The sequence below is a fragment of the Silene latifolia genome, chromosome X (assembly GCF_048544455.1).
Source record: "Silene latifolia isolate original U9 population chromosome X, ASM4854445v1, whole genome shotgun sequence".
NCBI classification, from domain to species: Eukaryota; Viridiplantae; Streptophyta; class Magnoliopsida; order Caryophyllales; family Caryophyllaceae; genus Silene; species Silene latifolia.
The window spans coordinates 318,024,076-318,052,024 of NC_133537.1; the positions used below are offsets into that span (position 1 = coordinate 318,024,076).

General features: G+C 35.8%; 2 protein-coding genes and 1 pseudogene across 3 annotated transcripts; 1 reads left to right on the forward strand and 2 right to left on the reverse strand.

Annotated features, from left to right (window-relative positions):
* Positions 1–9,858: 9,858 nt before the first annotated feature.
* Positions 9,859–11,737, reverse strand: LOC141620617 (1-aminocyclopropane-1-carboxylate oxidase homolog 1-like; annotated as a pseudogene).
* Positions 11,738–12,582: 845 nt separating this feature from the next.
* On the forward strand, positions 12,583–14,709 carry LOC141620618 (putative disease resistance protein RGA1). Its single transcript, XM_074437442.1, has one exon. It carries the CDS (start codon positions 12,583–12,585, stop codon positions 14,707–14,709), a length of 2,127 nt encoding a protein of 708 aa, XP_074293543.1.
* A 2,193-nt stretch (positions 14,710–16,902) lies between these two features.
* On the reverse strand, positions 16,903–18,615 carry LOC141621999 (1-aminocyclopropane-1-carboxylate oxidase homolog 1-like). Of its 2 annotated transcripts, XM_074438092.1 has the most exons (4): positions 18,328–18,615; positions 17,910–18,222; positions 17,517–17,838; positions 16,903–17,291 (listed from the first exon to the last, which is right to left on the reverse strand). In XM_074438092.1, the coding sequence occupies exons 1-4, from the start codon at positions 18,434–18,436 to the stop codon at positions 17,025–17,027; spliced, it is 1,011 nt and encodes a 336-aa protein (XP_074294193.1). In that variant the 5' UTR covers positions 18,437–18,615; the 3' UTR covers positions 16,903–17,024. The 2 variants fall into 2 exon arrangements, with proteins under 2 accessions (XP_074294193.1, XP_074294192.1); XM_074438091.1 differs by having other exon boundaries at positions 17,910–18,567.
* Between the last annotated feature and the right edge of the window lie 9,334 nt (positions 18,616–27,949).

The window sequence follows — 27,949 nt, forward strand, 5'->3', positions numbered from 1 at the left end:
AAAAATAAGAAACAGTGTTATTTTGCCTTTGTGTTTTTGGAGTCCCTAGGTTTATTTGGTTCAACCGTTCAACTTTTTTGTCTTCCAAAATAATGCGATCTACAATTCTGCATTACTATTTGGCAAAATTTATTTGGGGAAAGAATCAATTTTAATAGTAACTACTATGATTAATGTGTATTTGTGACAATTAATTGATTATTCGGATTGCATAGTTACTTGTACTAAATCGTTTTGTATTATCCAGGACCGCCAGACGAGGAGGCTGAATTGAGCGGGTCAATACAAGGAAGGACTGTAAATGTTTCGCGGTGTGTCTCACGCTACTGCAATGTCTGTTGATGGAACTTTGGCACAAACGTCTAGGACACCCCTCGAAAGATGTTTTAGGATTATTACCTAATATATATAAGGTATCCTACTCAGAAGACTAATAAACCTTGTGGCGTTTGTATGCGTACTAGGGATCGAACTTAAGTATGCACACTCATGTTCTGCAACATAAAACATGTTGGACAAAGAATTTTTTGAATTTTAGGTTAACATAGGTCTTCCTTAAGATGGATATATTCCCGTCTTAACAATAAAACGGGATAAATATGAGTAAAAAACTCTAAATAAAGTTCTGTTCTTCTTTTGTCCGGTCACAAATAAAGACTGATTTTTTTAATAAAATTAAAAGTAAATATTATTAAATTAGCATTTTATAATAGTTTCTTATTATAATAAATTAAGTATTGGTAAATCATCGATCTCATTTAAAATAAAATATATAATTGGTCAAAACTATATGCTCAATTAATTAAAATTCAGAGTGTTACAACCACCTCATCTTTAAAAGTTTCGTCCTCAAAATTTAAAAGTAGAAACTAAAAATTACAAGAGCAAAATCGGTTTTTAAAACCGACAACCAAAACATTTATAAAGAGTGAAATTTTAAAATTTGAATTCTCCCAAAATGGTTTAAGAACTGATTCTCAAAAATACCATTCTGATCTGGAGCTGGCAAGCTTGACCATACCCGAACCCTAGCAAAGCGGACGCGATAGGACCCAAAAATTGTGCGACTCAAAACCGACCCGACCCGATGATGACTCGTAGCTCGACGTAACATGATTAAAGCTCACCTGAAATCGAACCCGACCCGACCCAAGTCAACCCGATTCAAGTATTGACTCAACCCGGCCCCACTCGAATTATACACCGAAATTAACCCCAAAACTAATACAATCGAAAAATTAACCCGAAATTGACCCGAAAATTGACTCGAAATAAAATAACAATTAAACCATTAATAATAATAATAAAACAATTATATCATTTTCACGTATTATGAATAGAGGTGGCAATCGGTCACACGTGTGGGTTACGGGTCGGGTTCGAGTTCGGGTTTGATCGGATCGGGTTGCGTATTTGGTTTTAGTCGGGTTCAGGTTAGGTCACATACGAGTTGGGTTAACTGGCGGGTCAATGATTACTACAGATTGGTTCTATTTCGGGTCAGTAAATTAATGGGCCGAGATATATCGGGTCAATATGCTTGATCAAGTCGAGTCTTGTTCGGCTTCTGATCATTCATGGTTGTCATTTGTATTGTTGGGTTAAGTTTATAAGTACAAGTGTACAACACCAAGAATAATGTACTTAATTTTAAAAATATATCGTTTTTCAAGAAACCGCGCATGAATATCGACAATAAATACTTATAATTTTCGAAAAGAATAAAATAAAATAAAAATATTTTTCCGTCATTTATCTACCTCTTCTTCCATTTTTTTTACCACTTTAATGATTTTTATTTATTTTTTCCGACTTTGTGTTAATTACTACTTTCAAAATAATCTTAATACTATGAGACTTAAAAAAAAGGATTATTTCACAGGAATAATCTATCATATTGGTGTTCATCTTATATTAATCCAACCTTCAAATTAACTCACATTAATACGAACTATTACCCACTTTTCTCGTACTCAGGTGACCGGTAACTGGTTGATGAGTATGATGACTTCCCCTTCTAATCCCTAACAACCCTATACCCCTCACAAATTCTTCCATCTAACCTTTCCCCCTCACTAACACTTAAGTCACCGACCACCTACAACCACCACCAGCGGTGCACCATCACCTAAACCCTCTACCCACCAAACCACGTCACCGACCACCATCAAACATCAGTCCACCAATCTCGCTCAGTATTCTCGGCACCAACTGACCAACGCCAATACGACTTACACGAGTTCAATACACCGCGTCACCACCGATGACTGACGAGTCTACTTATTACGCAAGCCCTTCACTCCTTCCTGCCACTTCTCAATTTTTCCCCCAATTTCTCCAAACCCTAATTTCATAATTTTTCCCCAATTACTGTTATGCTTATATTCTTTTCACTTGATAATTGATATATAATACTTAATAAATTGATTTGGTGGATTGGATTTATACTAGTGTTGGATTTATGAATTGAGATCAGAAACGAAAGCATAATGAGTAGTTTAATGGTGCGGCAGGGGTGCTAGAAATTAGAAACACTATTGGGGTACCATAAAGTGACGATGGTGGCCTGGTGGGGTAGTAGCTGGTGCGAAAATGGTGCGGCAGAGTAGGTTGGTTTTGTTGGTGAATTGTCGTTGATGGAGTTTGCTTTTGGGGTTTTGATTTGTATGTTAAGTGATGATGGTGACCATGGTGTCGATCATTTTTTTTATGATGGTGACCATGGTTTGAAGTGTTTGTGAGGGCGTTATAACGTTCATCTTGTAAAATTGTCCATCTCAATTCTTTTTAAGAATAAGCTAGTGGAAACTTGATCCTTATAACGTTCTAAGTTTGTGTATAGAGTTTAGGACGGAGTAGTCTTCAACTCTTTGGCAACCGGAGTAGGTTGCGAGTTGACTTGTTCTAGAACGGAGTAGTTCTTGAACTTGCGTCACAACCACCGGAGTAGGTTGTTGTCTTTTTATTGTACGGGTTTTTTAGTAGTCGGAGTAGATCACTAAAATTAATCAATAAAAAGTAGATTGGACGTAGGCACTTGAGTTCTTGCCGAACCAATTCAAAAATCTCGTGTTTGATTTTATTTGTCTTATTCCGCTGCTCTTTATTTCGTTTGCATTTGCTTTGCTTAACTTTCGAATTAACGAGTTCCACATCTGTCACATTTGGTCTGCGATCTGTACTTCATAAACCGAGACAAATAAATTCTGATCAAAAACAATTGTTACCTTCATACTTCAGCAAACGTTCATTTTAATACTTGTTTAATTTCTCTATATTATTCGAAGTATTCTCCTGTCTCTTTTCATCCTACAACTCACTTTAAATTAATAAAGTTGAAGTTAAAATTTTTAAATAGTACCTAATTCACCCCCTCCCCCTCTTAGGTACTTGAATCCATAAACTCAACATGAGGTTTGTAATGTAAATTCAAAGACAATTGGTGACTTAGATGAAAGAGTTCGTCATGTACGTGGTCCTCTGAGAAAATCTTTCAACAAGACTCGTATTCGTACATATCTTCATGTAAGAGATTCTGGGGATATTGGTACGGATGAATCACTTGTTCGTGAATTGCTAGCGACTTGTAAGTGGCTCCGTACATTAGATCTAAGTAAGTCACAATTTGTGTATAATGATAAAATGGTGCAAGAGGAATTTCCATCGAGGGTGTGGGTGTGTGTCTCCGATCAAGATATAGGATACCTAGATGTAAGAGAAGTTCTTCGAAAGATTTTGGTTTCAGCCACGCATGGACAGCATGATGGCTACACCTTGGAGGTTCTCCAAACCAAAGTTCGCGAGCTACTCGTGAAAGACAAGTTTTTACTTGTCTTAGATGATGTATGGACCGAGAATCGTGATGAATGGTTTGAGTTAGAGGGGGTTTTGAAAGGAGCGGCAGAGGGGAGTTGTGTGTTGGTAACCACACGATCAACGAAAACAGCAAAAATTGTTGGTAAAGGGCTTATGCATAAGCTGGAGGGCTTATCTAATGATTATTCATGGCGTCTGTTTGAAAGAACTGCTTTGCCAGAAGTTGAAGATACAAATGCGTACAAGTACTTGGTCAAAGTTGGACAAAAGATCAGTACAAGATGTGCAAATGTGCCTCTCGCTATAAAAGCAATGGGTACCCTTCTATATGGTCAAGATAAAACTAAGTGGGAGCGAGTTCTAGAGACAGGATTAGCTAACATTAATTAAGTATGAAGAAAAGGGGATCATGCCTATATTGAAGTTGAGTTATGATAACCTCGACTCCCCAATCAAGAGTTGTTTTAGTTATTGTGCACTATTTCCCAAGGATTTTGAAATTCCAAAAGTACAATTACTTAATCTTTGGATGGCACAGGGTTACGTTGTACCTTTAGAAAAAGGCCAAACCATAAAAGATGCAGCTGAAGAGTACTTTATGATTTTGTTACGTAGGTGCTTCTTCCAATATGTAAAGAAAAATGAAAGTGGTGCGATTGTTTCATGTAAAATTCACGATCTTATGCATGATATTGCTATGGAAGTTTCTGGATACGAGATTTGTGGTATGAATTCAAACACAGTTGGTGACTTAGATGTAAGAGTTCGTCATGTACGTGGTCCTCTGAGAAAATCTTTCAACAAGACTCGTATTCGTACATATCTTCATGTAAGAGATTCTGGGGATATTGGTACGGATGAATCACTTGTTCGTGAATTGCTAGCGACTTGTAAGTGCCTCCGTACATTAGATCTAAGTAAGTCACAATTTAGCATTCATTGGCAAATTGTTGCATCTACGGTATTTAAATCTCTCGGTTAATCGTGAGCTGCAAGTAATCCCAAAATCAATTACGAAATTGCATAACCTTATCTATTTAGGGATAGAAGACTGTCCTAAGCTAAATAATCTACCATTAGGCATGGGCAAGTTGATGCATTTGCAGACACTTGAAAGATTTATGGCGGGAAAGACAAGTTTAAGTGAGACGCGATTATTTGATGAACTTGAAGACCTAAAAGCCCTTGTTGATTTGAAAGGACAGCTTATAATTCAGATTCGGATTCCTATAAATGAGACATCTGTGAAGGCTAGAAGCAGGGGAGGAGCATATTTCCAAGTTAGAGAGTTAGTCCAGAACGAGTTTTTATCTGCTCTTGAACATATATCAATTTCGAATTGCCCCAATCTCAGGAGTCTATGTGGAGGGATAGAACACCAATCTGCCTTGACAGATTTAGAAATATCTGAATGCCCTAAACTTCTTGTACACGGAAACGTTGTAGAAGATGTAATACCATGGCGAGACCTTGGTGAAACCCTAGAATTTTTGGATTTGGATGTTTATACAATGGAGAATCTACCGGAGGGAATACAATACTTGACAACCCTCAAAACGCTTGTTTTACGGTGTTCCTTTCAGCTGAAATATCTGCCAAATTGGATGCCTAAACTCACTTCTCTTACGTGCCTCATAATCTTCCACAGTTCAATGCAAATCAGGGAAAGATGCCATGAGCCAACTGGGGAGGACTGGCACCTCATTCGTCACATTCCCAGAGTTATTGTGTATGTTTGATTCTCCTGTTTCTACTCTTTCCGTCTTCTCTATATATAAATTAAAATGGGTACACCATTACTCCCTCTTTAAAATGTAGTAGTAAAAATGGGATTTGAGAAATCTATAAAAAATGATTTTACATTCAGTATAAAGCATCTGTATGACTGTATCACTTCGCTTTTCATCTTATGTTTCTCTATTTATTAAATTTCAGACACTAGAGTGCCAAGCTTTAGAAGAGGTCTCGAAGCCGACATCTCTCCTATAGTTCAAGCATTCTTTGGTGGTAAGGTTGTTCTCTTTTGTTTATATACTTACGCTTTTGCTTGTTTACTTGTGGCGGATGATTTAGTTTTTCGCTTTTGCTAGTGAGAGAATGGCAAGATGAGTTACAAATTCCAAAAGCATGTGTTTCGCCAGTAGTGGAACTTGTCTCTAATGCACACGAATTGTTTGACGAATTACCTACCTAAACCAAATTTATGCTTTGTTGATGTTCTAATTGTGGAGGCATTCATTGCCGATAAGGTGTTTAACAAAATTACAGGGCCGGTTTTAAGGTCAAGTCAAAGTCAGATCGAATCATGTGAAGACAACAATGCTCTTAAATCTGATTTGGGAGAGACTAAAGAATTACAAGCTGATGTTATTTGTCCAGCCTGAAAGTTCAAATTGTGTGCATTAGACAATTCTTAGTTATATGATTTCTTCATACTTCAAAGTTTCATCTTCTGTGCTTGTTCAGCTTTGGACCAAACTTAACAACTACGATGAGTTCTTTGATGAAAATTCAAACTCGAACCAAGTATACATGTTTTCAGGTGAGAATTGAATCCTTTACCTTCTTAGACAAATACATCCACTGAACTTTGTTAGAAAATAAGTTTTTTGGCCCTTGTTGGTGAGTGATAATGATCTATGGTTTTGGGTGTGAAAGTCTATAACAGTTAGTTCTTCGAATTAGACAATAGCAGTAGGCATATACCAATTTTTCCTAAATATTTGACATAAATAGCATTACCAACATATTTCCTCCTTACAGATATGAAAAAAACTAGAGAACACACATATTAAAGTTACATTTAATAGACACCAGAAACCATACTAATTTAGATCTTTACATATAGGCTATTAAGATGATAGGAGAGGTGTAGCACGTAGATTCTGGAAATAAGCAGTAGGATTAATCTCAAAAGTTGCCCGAGGAATTAGACGCCTTCCAGCTGTACCAGGAGCTTTCATCATCTTACCAGTTCTCCCACAACAGCAACACAAGCATCTAAACACACTTTTTATCGCATTAATAAACATCATGAACAACCCTTTTATGAGATTGAAACAACCAACCAAAACCCAAACAAAGCATCTCAAAATGGCAGGTAAACAGCAGCACATAAAGCAAAGCAACAGCACAGTGCCTGCAGCGATCATCAGCCAGTGATCAGCCAAACGAGCCCGGGTTTCGGGCGTAAAGAAGTTGGTTAGATCAGAGAAGAGGGTGGTGAAGAGGTTTGATATGGAGGTTAGCCATTGGTTGAGATGGTAAAGGATGAGAGTGATGAGGTCAGTTGGTGACGATTCTGGTGATTGGGTTTGGTCTGTTTGTTGTTGTAAGAAAGAAGTGAACCTGTTTAGTTTGATGCTCTTCATTTGATTTGCCATTGCTTACTGTTTGGAAACAAGGAAGTGAACTTGAGATTTAAAACTGAAAGGGTGGCTTCTATTTGTCTTGAAAAATGTTGCGTACTAGACTGCTAGGAACATTTTTTATTGGAAAAAGAGGACAATGATATACCTTTGGAAAAGTAAAGAGATACTTATTGAATTATATTGACTTATTGACTTATTGGAGTCTACTTTTTCGTACGGAGTATACTTGTTCAATTAGTCTTGCTGAAAACGGGTCGGAATAAATGACGGATAATACCACTCACAAAATGAATAGGGGGGACAAGGTAGGGCACCCCCATGTGCTTCCCTCTCTCCTCTATTTGGGTTATTTGTGAGGGAAAATGGTATCCGTCACTTCAAAATGACGGATACATGCCGTCACAAATGAGATTTTGTAATACTTATTTAAGGGTGAACATACGTAAGTTTCTTACGTATGAAACATACGTAAGCCAACCTATAGCAATATGGAACTATATCAACAAGGAGGACACCTTGGAGTTTGGGTTTCTTCTTCCTTTCTCCTCCTTGTTCTTTTCACTTAGAAATTACTTTCTCAGTCTATTTTCCTGTTTCTTTTCTTACATTCTTTAAGATTTGACTGATTCTTACTCTCTATTTTAGCATCGGAGAGATAGTTTCAGTCATAGATCTTTAGCTTTGAAAGTTTGAAAGAAACAAGAATTTAAACAGAAAAATTGTTATGAGGTTTATTCTCATAATTTGATTTTAGCAAAATTCTATTTAGCAATTGTGTTGGGAATATCTGTTTTTTGGGTATTCCTCCGTTTTAAGTGATTAGCTTAAAATGAAGATCTGATTCATTTCTTAAAGTTTTTCGAAACTTGGAAAGTTGTGCATTAGTTTGGAGATCTGGTTCCTGTGGCCATCACCTTTCTTGCTTTCTTTCAGCTTTTCTTTTTCTTTCTTTCTTTGTGACCGAGATTTTTTTCTTTTCTTTGGAATATCTGCACAACTTTCTTTGAGAGTTCATTTTTCGTGCCTTTGTTTCCCTTGTTTTCTTATGTTACTTTGGGTAATTCGGAAATTTCTGATTTTCGATTACCGCTTTCATCCGTGAGGATGTTGTGGATCGATTTCGATTGAGCTAGTTTCCTTTCCTTAGGAGGACACCTTTGCCAAAAAAAAAAAAAGAAAAAAAAAAGCATAGGATTTGAGCAAGCTTGTTAACCTTAGACCATCAGCAAGCAAGGTGGATGAAAAGGTTAATAGGTGGTAGTTGGGTCAAGTTAAGCAAACACTAGTTACTTAATTAGCATGATCCATTATAAAATAGGGTTAATCGGTGACCTCTTCTTAGACCATGCCCAAGTAAGGTCAATTGTTAGGTCATGAATTTACTTGGTCACACTAATCACGATTTAATTAGAAAATTATGGAGACCTTTGGGGAGAAGAGATCAATTTTTGACCTTTGGTGGAGCAAATTGACTCAACTCATGACCTTAGATGTGGAGATATGTGATTAGTTGACAATATTAATAACTAGTGTGATGCCCGTGCATTGCACGGATTTTAAAATAATTGTCTAAATAAATGTAAAATGCGTAAGGATGTTTTAACCTTAATTGTATAAAGGGGATTATAGATCAATTTTAATGCAAACATATTTGATTAACAATAAATATTGTTTAGATAGTAGTTAATTATTGCTAACTAATTCACACTTATTGGATAACACATTTTTTCCCTTAGATAATAATTTGGAGAGGTTTAACTGGTAAAAAAAAAAAATGACAATCCATTTGATTTTAATTCGTTTAACATTACATGTACATGTCTCCTCTCTTTTGATCTTTGAATTTAAAGTATGATAAATGACTAATATAGATGAAGTCATGCAGTATACCCTTAAGCCTCTTAGATTCCTTTTTTCTGGATATATCCTTTCCACCTCAACCATGTGTTTCATATCTTTATTATTGTCAATGTCTCTTGAAACGTTTCTAACAATGAGTTTAATGTGCTCTTTTTTTCATCATCAAAATATTATTGTTACTCGATTTCTTTTTAACCTTATTGTGACTGTTATATCAACTCTCGGTACTACTTTAAAAGTTTATCCTTAAACTTCTCTTATTCTAAAGAGTACTCGATTTCTTGAAACGTTTCTAACAATGAGTCGAGTTTCAAATGATAAATGGTGTTATCTTTGTAATGTGTTTATGTGCTGTCATGTTTTAGTTGTTGATAGTTGGTCAGTAAATTGATTGCACGTCGGTTTTGAATTTTGGTATATGCGTTACGAGGTTTCTGTAGTTGATTGTAGAAGGCGGGGGTGGCTCTCCGACTTCCCATCTCCGCCAAGTATGTAAGCTGTGATACTACTGCTGCATACTGCATAAAGTCCTTTTTTAGGCAAGAAAAGGCACTGGATAATCCACACCTGAGCCACTGCATATTGCATAAAGTTCCTTTACTTGCTATGAAAATAAAATGGAAAGTCAACTTGGCGTACTTGAACCACTGCATATTGCATACAACAGCATAGCTACTTCAGAAAATGAAAAGAAGTGGAACCAACAAAGTGAGCTGGTTTGTTTTATTCCGTCATAATAAAAAGCCAAAGAATGAGTTTTGGATAGGATACGGAACACACACACACACACAAAAAAAAAAAAAAAAAAAAAAAAAAAAAAATCAACAGAACAAGCAGTAGGCAGTAGTCTATCGAAAATCTCCACCACCACTCTCCTTAGCATGTAGACCATATCAATTTCTGTCTTCTCCGTAATTGATCATGAAGTACTTGTTTCTGTCTTCAACTAGAGACCAAGAGAAAAAGTTTATGAAAAACTCTTGAATAGTGAATTCTCTGTAAATGGGTGGGTTTTCCTCTGAGATTAGGTCTTTTATTGGAGCATAAATTTTTTGGGAGGTGGTAACGCCAGAAAAAAAGAATGCTGCAGAAACCCTTGGACCAACGTGATTGGCTCTCACTCTATGCCACACACTTTTGAATTTGTCATTAGATATCATCTGTGACATTCATGACATAATTAGCGAGGATTTGGATCTAGTAGCATTCCAAATTGCTAAGAAATACTTGCACAAAACAAGTCTAACGTAAGACGATCTGACGTTAAATGTGGATGGAGTTGGTTTAAGAAAACACTTTCCGTTAGCCAGTCTTAAACAAGAGTTTGTTATATAGCAAAACCAGAACCTGTAGAAGATCTCCTATGTTGATAACCAATGAGCAAGGAATAGGCTGAACATCGACCCATTGATTATCATTAAGAACTTGGAGTCCGCCAATTTGATCTTGTAGAAGCACAGTGAGGAATGAAGAATCACAGTGCTTAGCGGTTCCTAAGGCCAGTTCGGGTTGTGGACATGGAGGGTAGTAATGACATACACAGGCCCAGCCTTGTTACATTCCATTTCTTTCAGATAGTCTGACTCTGGCCTTAGACCAAGTGCCAGTGACAATAGCTCCAGTAGAATATCACCTAGCTTGAGACCATGTTTGGTATGATCTAGTATTGTCTCCCTGTGGAAAAACAAATAATTTAGCTTGTTGATCCAAAATTTGTGCACCAAAATATAGATGAGGAAGATCCGAGACCTGTGCCTGCGACCTAGGATAACATTTCTTCCCTTCATCTCAATCAAACAGCTCAAATTTGACTTTGAAGTGAGTATAAAAAAGCCAAATCCAGTTTATTGGCTACATTTGAGAGAGTATAAACTAGAAAAGCATCTGATGAAAGATTTAGAATTCAACCCTTTCTTATAATCATTTTGAACAAACAGACTGGAGTAAGAGGTAGTTTTTTGAATTTTGACATTCTCTGTAAAAACATCCAGTGATCAGTGTAGTAATCAAGATCCACGAAGGCGAGGAGGGGGTCGCTACCCACACAAGAAATTAAAAAACATAGCATATATAAATTTGGCTTCTATATTTTCGACAATGTCGTTTTGGTCCAGCAGTGTGCAGGACCCAAATAATCTTATTAGAAATTAGCATTATTACCTGCAGATTGGTGGTATCATTTCTGAGTCAAGATGACCTGTAGAGAAATGGTTTATAATGAGTGAATCCCTCCAATTAGCAGCTTTGGATTTGTAAAGATCATAGTTACTGTTGTATACTACTTGTTTCCTGTCTCGGCTGTAAAGCTCTTTTTTAACTTCAGAATCCTGCTCATGAAACATCTGAACGCCCTTTAACATTTTGTCCAAAACATCCAAGGGTATATCATGGTTAATAACCTGAAAGAATCCCCATTTCTCTGATGCACGCATCTCGGATTTCTTCAACTACCCTTTTGCGATTTTATCCTTCTCGAGTCCTTATAGGTCTATAATGGGAACTTCAAGGTTGGCAGCATGAATGCGACAGTTTCCTGATACTTCATTGAGTGGTCGAATGAATATCTTTGGAAGAATGTCTATACCCCAGTCTACCAATCCTTTAGTTCCCTCCTTTGTGTTGTCAAAAGCCTTGAGCTGTTCCTCCTGATCATAATCTCTTTGTATTTTACAGCTCATATTGTTGTCCATGTTCTGTATCAGCTGGACTAGCTTCTATATACATATTCCGATTAAGTAAACTTTCTGTTAAATGAAGAAAAGAACATGAAATACCGGAGTTCATGCCAACCTAATTACATAGATCCAAGTAATGTGGTACCATGTACTGATGTACATATCCACCTTCTCGATAATATTCTTCAACCAGGATTAAGTCAAAAACCAAGATAAAGACCTATTCTCTAACGACCTTGTTTATTAAAGAAAAGATCATGAAATACTAGTTTATGCCAATTTATTTTCGTAGAAGTTTTCCTAAGTAATGTTCTACCATGTGCATACTCATAAGACATGACAGCGTAAGCTGAATGATCATAATTACGTTCGTTATGATCACCATTACAGTAGTTGCATACATGTGAAGAGTTATGGATTCTAAGTACCTAAGAGGGGGAGGGGGTGAATTAGGTACGATTTTAAAATTTCAACTTAAATCTCTATTGTTTAAAGATCAAGTTGATGAACAATGTTAAGAGCAAATGGATACATATTGTGTTGGAACAAAAACACTCGGTAAATTTTAAATTGTCACTTGCACTTATTAATTGATTTGAGCATTTAAAATTACCCGCTTTCGGTAAACCACGTGTATGAACGTGTAATATGCTTCTCTGTATGTAAATCCAAGATTAAAAAGTAGTCACACTCTAATTAAATAAATGTTTACTTGAGCATTGACTTCAGAGCAGGTCATTATTTATTCATTTCCTTAACTTTTAGAAGATTTACATATTGTGTTGGATCAAAGCTTGTTAGTTGCTACTACTCTTGATTCATTAAAGGCAAAGAAAAACAATATCCAAGCAAAGACAAAAATGGACATTGGAACTGCATTGTCTGTTGCTCAAACTATTTTTGCAGCACTGCAGTGTCCCGAGCTTAAAAAAGTCTGCTCTATGTTAGGTTACAAAGCCGATCTTGAGAAGCTCCAACAAACTGTCGAAACCATCAAGGCTGTCTTACTCGATGCTGAAGCTAAGACAGAGAAGCTAACCCATGAAACAAAACTTTATATTAAAAAGCTCAAGGATGCTGCTTATGATGCCGATGATCTGATTGACGAATTTGTCACCCTAGCTCAGCAGAAGAAGCTCATAAAAGGTAATAAGGTGCGTCTTTTTTCACTTTTTAAGGACATGGGTGTTGCTTATAACATGTCTCATGGTGTTAAGAAAGTTAAGGAGAACTTGGCTAATATTGTTCATGTACATACTAAATTTGGACTTGGTATCAACCCCCAACCTATTAGGAAAAGAAGAGTTGAAACTTGTTCCTATATTTATGCCAATGATATCATTGGAAGAGATGATGATGTGGTGAAGATTCGACGCATGTTGATAGGCTCTAATGTTCAAGGTGAAGTGTCTTTCCTTACCATCACGGGGATGGGAGGCATAGGAAAAACTGCTCTTGCCCAACTTGTGTATAATGACGATATGGTCAAAGAAGAATTTCCGTTGAGATTGTGGGTGTGTGTCTCTGATCAAGATTTAGGACATCTAGATGAAGGTGTCGTTCTTAAAAACCTTTTGGTTTCCGCAACACATGAACAACACGATGGTTGCACCTTGGAGGTTGTGCAAAGCAAAGCGCGAGAGCTACTTGTGAAAGACAAGTTTTTACTGGTCTTAGATGATGTATGGACCGAGAATCGGGATGAATGGCTTAAGTTAGAGGGGTTTCTGAAGGGAGCGGCAAAGGGAAGTTGGGTGTTAGTAACCACACGATCAACCAAAACAGCAAAAATTGTTGGTAAAGGTTTTGCACACAAGTTGGAGGGCTTATCTAATGATAATTCATGGCGTTTGTTTGAGAAAACCGCTTTCCCGGAAGCTTTTGAAGATATAAACGCGCCTAACTACTTGATTGAAATTGGACAAAAGATCATTGAAAGATGTGCAAATGTTCCTCTTGCTATAAGAGCAGTGGGAACCCTCCTGTATGGACAAGATAAAACTAAGTGGGAGCGAGTTCTAGAGACGGGTTTAGCTAACATCATGTATGAAGAAAAGGGGATCATGCCTATATTGAAGTTAAGCTATGACAATCTGGACTCCCCAATCAAGAGTTGTTTTAGCTATTGTGCACTATTTCCCAAAGATTTTGAAATTCCAAAACAGAAATTAGTTAATCTTTGGATGGCACAAGGGTACGTTGTACCTCTAGAAAAAGGTCAAAGCATACAAGATGCAGCTGAGGAGTATTTTTTGGTTTTATTACGAAGGTGCTTCTTTCAAGATGTAGAGAAAAATGAAGATGGTGAAATCGTTTCATGTAAAATTCATGATCTTATGCATGATATTGCCATGGAAGTTTCTGGATACGAGGTTTGTGTTTTGAATTCAAACACAGTTGGTGACTTAGGTGATAAAGTTCGTCATGTCTGTGTTATGGAACGTGATTGTTTGAGAAGTTTTCTCGGGAAGAGTCGTATTCGTACATATTTTCAGTTACACAGTTTTGGGGATATTGGTGCGGACGAGTTACTTGTTCGTAAACTGCTAGCAACGTGCGTGTGCCTCCGGACATTAAACCTAAGTGGATTACAATTTAGCAGTTTACCAAAATCCATTGGCAAATTGTTGCACCTACGATATTTAGATCTCTCGGATAATTATGAGCTGCAAGTTATCCCAAAATCAATTAACAAATTGCATAATCTTATCTACTTGGGAATAGATTGTTGTAATAAGCTAAATTGTCTAGCATTAGGAGTGGGGAAATTGACGAATTTGCAAACACTGGGTAGATTTATGTTGGGAAAGACAAATTTAGGTGAAACACATTTATTTGATGAATTGGAAAACCTCAAAGCTCTTGTTGGTTTAAGAGGACAACTTGTGATTGAAATTCAAATCCCTTCAAATGGGACTTTTGTGAATGATGTCAGTAGGGGGGGGAGATGCATGTATGAGTGGAAAGCAACAACTCAGTGCCATTAGTATTTGTATCGAACGTACATGGACATGCTTTAGATTGGATTTCGAGGAAAAATTGTTAGAAAAGTTGTCTCCCCATTCTAATTTGAAGAAATTAGGGTTGCAAGGATATAATTGTGTAAGGATGCCAAGTTGGGGGGCAAGAGATAAATTGTGCGCCTTTCTTCCTAATCTTGTTTCTTTGGAAATTTGTGATTGTCAAGGATTGCAGTCCCTTCCATGGTTGGGAAAACTGCGTCATCTGAAAGATTTGTATGTCCGTAACTTGTTTAATTTGGAGTATATGGAGGATACTAGAAATCTAGACTCAAATTCATCAGTTGGCTCAAGGGCTGAAAAATTCTTTCCTTGCCTTGAAACGCTACAGCTCATAGATTTACCAGTGTTGAAAAGATGGTGGTCAGGATCACCTTCATCTCCCTTTCTTTCACAATTGAGAAGTTGTGAGATACTTAAATGCCCATTGATGACATCCGTTCCTGTCTGTCCTGTTGTTGCGCGCTTGGTTATACGTGATTACAAAAGGTCTATGAAATTGAAATTAACACAGGATTCTTCTTCCTCAACTCCTCAACAAATGAAGCTTATTACAAGGAAATTGGGATCCCTAAAATTGGTGTCGCTGGAGCATCAGTTCCCTACAAAATTGTTAATTAAATATGATGTCCTAAAGAGTCTATCAGAAGTTAGAGAGTTGTTTCAAAACGGCTACTTATCTACTGTTAGAGATCTAAAAGTTTCCGAATGCCCCAAGATCAAGAGTCTATGTGGAGGGATAGAACATCTATCTGCCTTGACAGGTTTACATATAGATCACTGTCCTAATCTTCTAACCGGAAATGCTGAAGAAGAAGAAGAGGGAATACCATGGCGACACCTTGGCCGAACCCTGCGTTATTTGAATTTGCGCTGTGGTACCATGAAGAATCTGCCTGAGGGAATGCAGTACCTGACATCCCTCCAAACTCTTGAATTATCGTGGTGCGATCAACTGAAATCTCTGCCAAATTGGATGCCTAAACTCACTTCTCTCGAATGCCTAACAATCAACCTCTGTACAAAGCAGCTCGAGGAAAGATGCTATCAGCCAAGTGGGGAGGACTGGCACCTCATTCATCACATCTCCACAGTTACTATGTATGTTTGATTTTCCTGTTTCTACTCTTCTCTATGCTGTAAAAATGGGCTTGAGAAAATTATTTACAAAAATGATTTTACATTCATTATAACGCATCTGTGTGTAGCAAATCGTTTTTCATCTATATGCTAGTATATGTTTTATTAAATTTCAGAAACTTCTTTAACTCGCTTTATTAAAATAGTTTGTGAAGCTTTGGATGGAAGAGCTCTTGAAACCGACATCTCTCCATCTTCTGATGAAGTCCTTCCTGAATTGCGATCAGCTATATACGGTGAATTGTGAAGCTATGCCTACACTAAAGCATTCTTTCGTGGTAAAATTACTCTCTTCGCTGATATACTTAAAGCATCTTCTTATGTACAGAAATTTGTATCAAAATTGCAAGAAAACTCCATTGAGCTTTGGATGTATTCAAGGGATAATGAGGTTTAAATTTTCCCACAACCTATTTCGTATATGGCGAGGGTAAATCTTTAGAGCTTACATGAGAGCCTTTTTTGTTTCGTCTTCCTAATACAATTTTACAAAAACGAGGTCAACCACACCCATAAGGAAGCCAAAAAGAAGTTCCGCCAACTAAATCAACAATCTTATACTCCGTATATACATAGTTAGATAGCGTATTTTGTTATCTACCTACACAAATGGACGGGTGGATTTTGTGCTTATTAAGCTAAAATCTCTCAGCCCCTTACCTTTCAATTACTACTACCTCCGTTGTTGTACATATACTAGTTTCCTTTTATGACGTTTTGGTTGACTATTAGATAACTACTACAAAAGATGACAAAATTTATGTTGCGAGATTAGCCGCGAAAAAATGTCTTAATAAGAGCGTACTTGTATAAATTTTTATATAAATTGTGTAATATTGAGATACTTGTGATAGTGGAAGTTATCTCGAAATGTGAGAATGAGTCGCTAAAAACTGGTGGAGTGTAATTATAGCTTATTCAGCACATCATCTGAGAACTTTTTAGAAAGGAGTTGTCCAAATATAGCTAGGGAAGCTAAGGTGGAAGTAGATAAACTGGATAGCTTTGAGGGACATAAACTGGATAGAAAGCGAAGTTGTAAATATGCATTACAAATGGCGTAGTCCTAATTTGTTCATAACATACTTATGAACTAGAGAGTCTTTATTATTTCAGGTTGATAGCAACAGGATGCTTGTCCTCTATTTGCTTGGTTCACTGTCTTTGATCATGAAGTGATGGTATCTGTCTTCGTTGAGTGGTCGAGAGAAGTAATTCGCTATAAATTCACCTATAGTAAATTCTCTGTACATTGGTGGGTTCTGCTCTGAGATTAACTCTTTGATTGGAGCATAATTCTTTGGGGATGTGGCTAGACCTGTGAAGAACAAGGCTGCAGAAATCCTTGGACCGTCACGATTGGCTCTTACTCTATGCAACACACTTTTGAGCTTGTCATTAGATATCATCTGCCACATACATGGAATAGCTAATGAGAAAAACGGGTTAATCTCGATTAATTCTGCAACATAGCTAAACTAGGTATTAAATCTGACATTCTTCAGGTCTAGTTTAGTAAGACCTCTGTCTCATCTCGTTTGATAGTTTACGTATTCCATTTTGATATGTCACGTCAACTGGACAGAAAACAAACATAATCTAGCTGAGGTTAAAAGAGGATGGTATGACAAAACCTGAAGAATGTCCCCAATGTTGATTATCAAGGCATCAGGAATAGGGTGAACATCAACCCACTGATTCTCATGAAGAACTTGGAGGCCGCCGATTTGGTTTTGAGCAAGAACTGTAATGAAGGAAGAATCAGAATGTTTTTCAGTTCCTAATGCCAGCTCTGGTTGTGGACACGGAGGGTAGTAGTGGTACACACAGGTCCATCCCTTGTCACTTTCCATTTCTTTCAGACAATCTGGTTTTAGACCAAGTGCCAGTGACAGTAACTCCAGTATGGTGTTGCCGAGCTTGAGAACTTGGTTAGTATGGTCTAATATTGCGTTCCTGTGGAGAAAAAGAGATGATGAAACAACAATGAGCAATTTTGTAAAAGTAGAAACATTAGATAATGTTACCTGCATATGGGTGGTAATAATTTGGGGTCAAGATGATCGGTATAGGAACAATTAACAGTCAATGTATCCCTCCAGATAGCAGCTTTCATCCTCATATCGTAATTACTGTTATATTCTACTTGCTTCTTGCGTCTGCCATAAAATTCTTTCTTGGTTTCTATATCCTGTTCATGAAACATCTTGATACCTTCTATTATGCCATCAAGAACATCCATGGGAATACCATGGTTTAATACATGAAAGAATCCCCATTTCTGTGATGCATGCAAGACCTCCTGAACTATTCTTTCGCGGTCTGTATCATTGTCTAGTCCTGCTAGATCAATAACAGGAACTCGAAGGTTTGCATCATTAATACTCGATTTTTGTACCATTTCATCAAAAGGTTGAATGAACATCTTAGGAAGAATGTTTATACCAGAGTCTACCAGTCCTTTAGTACCTGCCTTTGTTTCGTCGAAGGCCTTCAGCTCTTTTTCCCAATCATAATCTTCACCCTGTAACTCATTGGTGAGGATACTGCTCATTTCCGCTTAGTTACCAAGTTAAGCTTGAAGTTGGCTACTTTGTTTAGTAAGTTTAAGGAATTATAAAATGTTTGATGTTTGATAATTTGCTTAAGAAATAATAACAATTGAAAAAAGGAAGCACATGCAGAGAAATGAAACCAGTTTGTGAAACAAGTGTAGATGTTTTATGTTCTGGTAACAATAGATGTTACAACTCTCCTGATATAGAACAGCTGTAAGTTCAGAAAAAAACGGATAACAATTATTGACGATTTAATCATTTAAGTGATATATACAGTAGCAGTTAGTAGTTGAAAATTGTTGGGAAAAATTAGACCTGGCAAACATATCGGGTCGTGTCGGGTTCGGGTTCGGGTTCGTGTCACATGTAAACGGGTCACATTCCCTCCAACCCAAACCCGGCCCAATTAAATCTCGTGTCATGTTCGTGTCGACCCACTTACATAAATGGGTCATAAGGCCTCAACCCTAACCTATTAACTTCGTGTCGGGTTATCGTGTCACGTCCATATTTTGAAAGTTTAAGTATATTTATGTGATGAGGATAAAAAAAAATTAGGATTAATTTAGTAAATAGGTCATTCGTGTCGGGTTCGTGTTTAGAGAGGTCAATCCTAACCCAACCCAATTAAATATCGTGTCGTGTTCGTGTCGACCCACTTACATAAATGGGTGATTAAGTCTCAACCCAAACCCGTTAATTTCGTGTCGGGTTCGTGTCGTGTCATTATTTGCCACCTCTAGGAAAAACTCGTATTTTCCTCTTTGTGTAATGACGGAAAAATAAAATAAAATATTGAATTTAATAAATAGACAAAGACACAATAAAATTTTTGGTTACGCGGAAAAACCAATGAGGTAAACAATCGCGGGACGAGTAGTCCAATTCTTCCACTATAATATTTGTAGGATTACAAGTCGCCACCCTAATAAGATGGATATACCGTAGCAACTTTATAATTCAATTAAATTAATTTAGGCAAAATCTAATTTTTATTTTCCAAATGCCTTGTTATATTAGTGGTTACTTTGAGCAAAAAATAAGAGTGCCTTTCGATTCCAATAGATAATGAAGGAACAAGCATACGATGCCCCGTGCTTCTATATTCTAATGCAATCCACGTTTTCAGAATTTTAGCCATATCTTATCTTGACAATCTTGTTATTTGTCTTTGTGATTCTCGAATGCTTTTTTTATCAAATTTGTTTATCCTTAAATGTATATCACTACTACAAATCCAGGCAACTACAACGCCCCTTTAACAACGATTATTCACGAAAATCACAATAGACGTTGTAGAATGTATGGCTCGAATTTTACTAAAATCAATTACAACGGGTATGGTTATAAAAACCGTTGTTATTAGGTTTAACAACGGGTCACACATGCACAACCGTTGTTAATAATTTGGCGCAAAATTGGCGCAAAGTTAGTGAAAAGTAATCACAACGGTTATTTTTGAAACCCGTTGTTAAACCTTATTTAACAAGGGGTGTTTTTTACAACCGTTGTTAAAACTTATTTCACAACGGTTGTTGTTTAATAACCGTTGTCAATACCTTCAATACTATAAACCACACAAACAGAAGTCTGCTGCAGCCACAAAACACAACCCTTAATACACAAACACAACCCTTAATACACAAACACAAACACAAACACATCAGACAAACAAACACAAAACACATACACACTCTCTTTCTCTCTTTCTCTATTTCTCTCTTTCTCATCGTCGTTTTATCTTCTCGCCGTCACTGTGATTTCATCGTCATTACGTTCGTATTTATCGGGTAAATCTCGCCGTCACGTCTTCGTTAGTTTCATCGTCATTATTTTCTTTTTCTATTTATTTCTTTTGCATGTATGTGTTTTTATCGACCATTATGTTATTTGTTTAAGTATTGTTCCCATAATTAGTTACTAAAACAATGAAGAAGCAAGATGAAGAAGTAAGATAAACATAATTAATATATATATATATATATATATATATATATATATATATATATATATTTATAAATACATAAATTAAAAAAAAAAAAAATTACATATGTAAAAATGCAATTCTTATATTTTCATGGAGGATCTTATTGTGCTCTATCGTATCCGTCCTCTCCTCCTTGGCTATTTGGAGGTTAGTTCAGCCGATTGCTATATCGTCATATAGCCGCAAGCTGCTTTCTTTGCTCCGTCAAGCCATTTTCTTTGGCGTGCTTCGGTGCGGATCGAGCTTCCGCAAGGTAGCTCTGAAACTTTCCTCAATATGGAGGAACCGGCGGATGAAGTTGTTGTTGTTCTCGATCATGGTAAGAGTCTTTAGGATGAAATCATTCATTTTGTTAGAGTTTTTTGAGTTTGATTTGAAAGATTAAGTAGAGTTTGTTTTAACAGTTAGAGTTTGGAGATGAATATATGAGATAATGGAAATGTTAGTTGAGATATGCAATGTATTTATACTAAGCAATGTGTGGGTTGAGTTAATTGCTTTTTAATTAATATATATGTTAGGAAGTTGTGCCATAATAATCATCATCATATCTCTCAATAATCTTTGCTTCAAATCCTATTACTAACCCTTCTCATTCCATATTATCCGTTCATATGTACAGTGATGTCAGTAATAATGCATGCATCGGAATTCTAACAGGCCGTAGTTATGCATGCATCTAGTAATATTTAATTTAATTTTTTTTTATTTTTTAAGAACAAACAACAACGGTTATTGAGAAACAACCCGTTGTCTTTAGTTATAACAACGGTTTTGTATATTACAACCCGTTGTTATAACTTTCCCCCCAAAATTGAGTCACACTTTCCACAACGGGTTTTTATACATAAAACCGTTGTTAATATTTTTTGACAACGGTTTCGTTAAGTAAACCAACCGTTGTTAAAACCTTCTACAACGGACGCTTTAACAACGTCCGCTTTTTTATATAACAACGGTTTTTGACCGTTGTTATAGCCTGTATCTGTAGTAGTGTATATGAAAAAATACAACCCTTTTAAAATATGAACAAATTGCTAAGAAATGGTAAGAAGCTCAACTACACATCACCATATTCCGTAAAAATGTTGCGAAACACTTTATAGAAATATCACAGAAATTAGTAAAATTAAAAAAGAAATATCACACAAAATAAAAAGATACAACAAATTAGATTTCGGTTGATCCCCCTAACTTAATTGATTACCAGTATACTTGCAAAAACTAACTCCCTTCTAATGCAACGCGTGTTTGAACCTTACTAATAACACCTTTTGTTTTCTTCCTTTTTTCCCCCCTAATTGCACGCAAATTTATGCCACTATTAACGAATTAGGGGTTCATCATTAATTAATAATAATAATAAAATCAAATTAAACACTAGGGTTCATCCAATTTCACGAATTGAATCAGGGTTCATCATCAATTGATTGATCGATTTTGTTGACTAATTGAATTAGGCCTCTATTGACGAATTAGGTTTCATCATTAATTAATGATTAAAAAAATAAAATTAAACACTAGATCAAACCAATTTATTAAGGAATTGAATTAGGGCTCATCATCAATTGATTGAACGATTTGCTGATTAATTGAATTAGAAGGTTCATCAATTTTATTAATAGAATTCAATTAGGAATTGATTATTTGTATAAGGATTCATCAATTTTATTATCTGTATAAGGATTCATCAATTTTGGCTTACTCCCTGTTGAACGATTTTGATTATTTGTATAAGAATTCATCAATTTTATTAATAGAATTCAATTAGGAATTGATTATTCGAATAAAATTAAGGTTCAAATAATTACATTTTTTTTTAAATCAATATCTATCTATCTATCTATCTATCTATATTAATAAAGGAAGCTTTTTTCGAGCGATTACAGAGAGTCCAACATTTAATATTAAAATAAGTAATTTGATAAAATTAAACTATAATAATAAAATATCATAACTAACAGAAAAATATACAAATCATTATAAAATATAGAATAGATACATTTATCCTATGGTCAATTGGTCACTATAAGATGTTGCGTACTACACATTGATAGCAATTAGGGGAGGGATTCTATAATCAAGTATTTTACCACTACTACTTCACTTAATTTAATTTTAAAACTCCTCAATGATCAATTTCACTTTTGATAGGAGTCAAACTATTAGCATGTATGAAGTATATAAATACGGCTTTTTAGCCTTTAAAATTCTAAATTTCTAAATATGTGATTCGCATTTGGTTTCCCTTTCCTTTATATTTTTTTTTATTATAAACGCAATTTTATAGGAAATAGTTTTGAGGTTATAATGTATTTCTCTTTGTTTTTATTTTTATATAGTTGCTAACTAATATTTTTTTTCTCTTTTATGCAGTGAATATAGGATATGATATGCTTGGATACTATACAAAAAGTGGCATACTCGAGTAAATCATGTTTCCGGGAAAAAAAAAACATACATCTTATGTACTACATTATTAGATCTAATAGGTAAATGAGCTTGTGTGTATTTTTTCCGAGTTTTTTAAAGTTTATATGTTACATTTTAATTTTTTAACGACAAAGCTCAAATTTAACGAGTTTAAAAGAAGGGTATTAAAGGCTTTATTTATTTATTTATTTGTTTATTTGTTTGTTTTTCATGTTTATTTGTAATTATCAGGTTCTTTAGGACTAACTTTATTATTCTGAATTTTTTTGTGAAGAATTCAGTGATTAATAGGTCGAGGTGAAGGTTTTGGAGGATTTGACATTAATAAGAATTTTAAACAAAGTTGTCCTTCTTTAATACAAATACAACTTCTCTATCTACACAAAAATAAGTACGGAGTAAAATATTTGGTCAATAAATTAAGAACACATTAGACTTAGAGTAACTGAAAGTTTAAAGAGGATATTGTATAAACTACATATAAAATCACATTGAAATTCCAATTTAGACAACTAATAATGTCAAATTTTCTTTTAAAGTAATATTAACATGTACCCCAAGATTAGAAGTTGAATTCAAGGTTGGTTTCCCCGGCTCTAATTTTGATTATTACGAGTACGTATCATGTTTATTTTTCAGTCCGTAGATCGTAAACGAGTATATTTTATGATTAAGAAACTACACCTACAATTCCTTATGGTGATGTTGTTTGGTGAGTATTATTATTGTGATGTAGTCACGTAGATAATATAAGTTTACGCATTATTTTGTTTCCCTTGTTAGAGCCATCCTACTTGAAAGGATTTTCTTCATTTTATATGTTTAATGCCTATTTACATTAGTTTAGTATGGGTATCCTTTGTCTATCCATAATATTGTGACCACTTAAATAAAAGACTAACAATAAAACATCGACAAGAGGATATGCTAATGTTTATCAACAATTGAAATAACGTGTAATTTATTTTTTCTTCGGTTTCTATTGTATTTTTGTAATAAGTATTGTATGATGCCTTTTATTTATGAATCCCGTTTTTAAGGAAAAGATGAATTCTTATTGCACAAGTACTCGACTTCTTAACTCAAGAAATATCTAACTATTTTCATAAAATGTAAGATTTTAGGCAACCTAGAGATAAACGACTTTTGAGCGATAAAGTCTCCGACTTTTATGACCTACTTCGTACTAAATAAATTAGTATTTAAATTTAGGTAAAGATAAAGTTTTGAGGTTGTTTAACAATGTTAGAAGTCAAAAGTTACTCGAAAGAATTTGAAGTTAATGAATGATGTTAGGATTCTCATTGATCGTTGGAGGTGTTATACGTTACATTAGCAGCTAAACATCTGAACAAATATACCATGCAAATGGTTTTAACACAAAATATCAAGCCATCATAAATATTTACGAAGCAAAAGAACCCATTATATACTCCCTCCATATCACACAATGGTAACATTGAGAATCTTGACACTATTCATAATCGTAGGGAATCTTTGATATTATTCTTGATCTATAAGACAAAATATAGTCATGTGAATTTTTTTTGATTTATCGTCATGAATGCTATAAGAATATCAAATTTTTATAATTTTTAATAATGTGTAACTAAATATATTCATGTTGCAAAACGTGTCTTGACAAATGTGAAAACGTCAATGTTATCATTGGTGTGGTATGAAGAGAGTATGTATTATCATATAGGCGTTTTTTATTTGTTTGAGGCTTTGGGCTAAAGAAGCTAAAGATAGGCACACAATTTTTTTTGGCAAATTAACTTAGAATGTAGGGGTAGCTGATATATGATAAAAATAAGCTATTTTAATCAAATAAGTTAACTTATTTCAAAATTTGCATATAGAGCTTTCACAATTGCTTTTATATATACGTATAATTGAAGAAAAATGATGAGCTCATAGCTCTATTAGAGGTAGCTTAAACTTTGTCAGTATAAAAACTATGGCCTTTGTGATAAATAAAATGCACATGTCATAATGGAGGAAGAAAATCTTACAAAAGCCATGACGTATGAAATACATGACGGAAATTTATCTCTTTTTGTATTCATATTCTTAGTATTTGTAAATATAAATCGTCTTTGCCATAGAATCAATACTTGCAGTAGTTATTTATTAAGAGAGGCTACTACTAATATGCATCAAACACATACATGAATACGAAGAAACCATTGTTCTGTACCTTACATATGTAACCATCGTTCATTAACTCATTTCTTTCCGCCTTAAATTCAGTTCATTTCAGTTTAACTTTGCTTTATTCAGTTTAATTCAATACAGTTAAGTTTCATTCAGTTCAATTCCGCTCAGTTTAAATCATCTCTTCACAAAGTAACTCTTAGTTTAACTCTATAAAGTTCTGAAGAGAACAAGAAGAAACAGAGGATGGAAAATTGTGTCTTATTGAATGAATATGAACTTCGTACATTAAGGCATATATACAGCTATAACAAAATATTCCCACAAACTTAAGGTAATTACAATCTATATGTATAAGGCAACAAGATTATACACACTACCATATCATATAAGATACGATATTATATGATATGCTAACTTATCATATAATATCTTCCTATACTCCCCCTTAAGTTGGAGCATCGGGCAAACCAATGCCCAACTTGCCTTGTAGATACTCGAAAGGTTCAACTGCTAATGCCTTTGTAAATATGTCTGCCAATTGCTCCTTGCTTCGCACATGAGAAGTTGAAATCGTCTTGGCTAGCAAATGATGACGAATGAAGTGACAATCTATTTCAATATGCTTTGTACGGTCATGAAAAACGGGGTTCTTCGCAATATGCATCGCTGCTTTATTATCACAATAGACATTCATAGGTTGCTCATGATGAATGCCGAGAGATTGTAGAAAGGATTTCAACCAAAGTAATTCACTTGTCACTGCGGCCATTGCACGATACTCCGCTTCGGCCGTGGATTTGGCTACCATTGCTTGCTTTCTTGCCTTCCACGAAATAGGACTGGTTCCTAACGAGACAAAATAGCCAGTTAACGAGCGACGTGTCAACGGACATCGTGCATAGTCAGAATCTGAATAACCATGCAGCTGTAAATTCGAATGTTTATGAAGAATGATGCCTTTGCTTACGGTTCCCTTGACATAACGCAATACTCGTAGAACAGCATCCATGTGTTCCTTTCGTGGGGCGTGAACAAATTGGGACAACGTATGGACCGCGTAAACTAAATCAGGTCTCGTTATTGTCAGGTAGAGAAGACGACCTACCAACCGTCGAAACTTCATTGGGTCTTTGAGCAAATACCCATCCGCTAGTGCCAAATTATGATTCTGTTGGATAGGAGTTCCAATTGGTTTTGCGCCTTCCATCCCTCCGTCTTTAACAATTTCTAATGCATATTTTCGCTGACTTAGGAATAAACCTCGTTGCCCAGATGCTACTTCGATTCCCAAGAAGTACCGTAAGCGACCAAGATCTTTAATTCCGAAGCTTGTGTCGAGAAAGCCTTTGAGGCGTGCACATGCTTTATCATTGTCGCTTACAATAATCATATCGTCAACATAGACGAGTACTCCAAGGAACACACCATCGTGATTGTATGTAAATAACGAATAATCAGCCAGAGATTGGACGAATCCATATTTTAGCAATGAGTCGGTCAATTTTGCAAACCAATTTCTCGAGGCTTGTTTCAAGCCGTATAATGATTTCAATAATCGACATACCTTGTTCGGCCCATGTGATTCGAACCCTTGTGGCAGTCGCATGTAAACCTCTTCATCTAAATCCCCGTGAAGAAAAGCATTGTTTACATCGAGCTGTGTGATAGACCATCCTTTGTGTAAAGCTACTGTTAAGAGACAACGGACGCTAGTCATTTTGGCTACCGGTGCAAACGTTTCATGATAATCAACACCTTCGATTTGCGTGAAGCCTTGGGCCACCAGTCGCGCTTTATATCGCTCGATTGTACCATCCGCCTTGTACTTCACCTTGTAAACCCATTTGCACCCGATTGCTCGCTTTCCAACTGGCAAGTCGACAATTTTCCACGTCCCATTCGTTTCTAGGCGTAACTTCTTTGGACATTGCCTCTCGCCATTCTGCCTTTGTAGCTGCTTCGAAATAATTCCGAGGCTCCTGAATTTCATTGATTGCAGCTAGGAAACACTTATGAGCATTAGAAAAACAATTGTTTGTAACATAGTTACTTATTGGATAATGCGTACCTTTCTTACGAATTAGCGATTGGGTGAGTGAGCTTGTTGTGTGGGGTTTATTATTCTTGTGGATTTACACACATAATCCTTTCTCCAAGCGGGCTCGAATTTTTCGCGGGCACCACGACCCATTGGTATGCTTGTCTCGGCTTGCTCAGTCACGGCCTGCTCATGGACCTGTTCATTTTCTCTTGTGGGTTGTTCTTCATCAGCCTGCATAGTAGTGCTCTCTGCTTCCTCATTTTCTTTTTCTATGTCAGGCTCTTCATTTTCATTTTCTAATTGGTCACAAGTAATCGTCACATGGTCATCACTAATAGTATGTTTTTGGTTTGAGAATAATCCCGTGCTTATTTCTTTATTAGTGATCCCCAATGGAAATATATGTTCATAAAAAATCACATCTCGCGATTCATAGATAGTATGTCGAGATAAGTCATAAACTTTCCAACCTTTCTTACCATGAGGGTAACCAAGAAATATGCATCGTTTACCCCTTTCGTGAAATTTATCTTTTGGCTTTTCTTTGCTATGAGCGTAATGAGAGACAACCAAAAACCCGTATGTTCTCGAGGGGTGGTTCGTTACCATGTAATAATTCATAGGAGTCCGACCGTTGAGTATGCGAGTGGGTGTACGGTTTATAAGATAAGCTGCAGTCAGGACACATTCTCCCCAAAATTTTAATGGTAGTTCAGCTTGAAACCGTAGGGCTCGAGCCTTTTCCAAGATATGTCTATGTTTGCGCTCTACCCTTCCATTCTGCTGTGGTGTGTCTATGTTACTGGTCTGAAAAACAATCCCATGTTCATTATAATATTCTTTCATAGTCCCTGAAAGGAATTCTGTCCCATTGTCACTTTGCACGAT

Bases quoted from the DNA above. Each gene is read 5' to 3' on its own strand.
- LOC141620618 (XM_074437442.1), top strand. From the start codon at position 12,583: ATGGACATTGGAACTGCATTGTCTGTTGCTCAAACTATTTTTGCAGCA.
- LOC141621999 (XM_074438091.1), bottom strand. From the start codon at position 18,436: ATGAGCAGTATCCTCACCAATGAGTTACAGGGTGAAGATTATGATTGG. The intron at 17,839-17,909 runs GTAACATTATCT...TTTTCTCCACAG, and splicing joins TTATTACCACCCATATGCAG to GAACGCAATATTAGACCATA. The intron at 17,292-17,516 runs GTTTTGTCATAC...TGTATGTGGCAG, and splicing joins ACATTGGGGACATTCTTCAG to ATGATATCTAATGACAAGCT.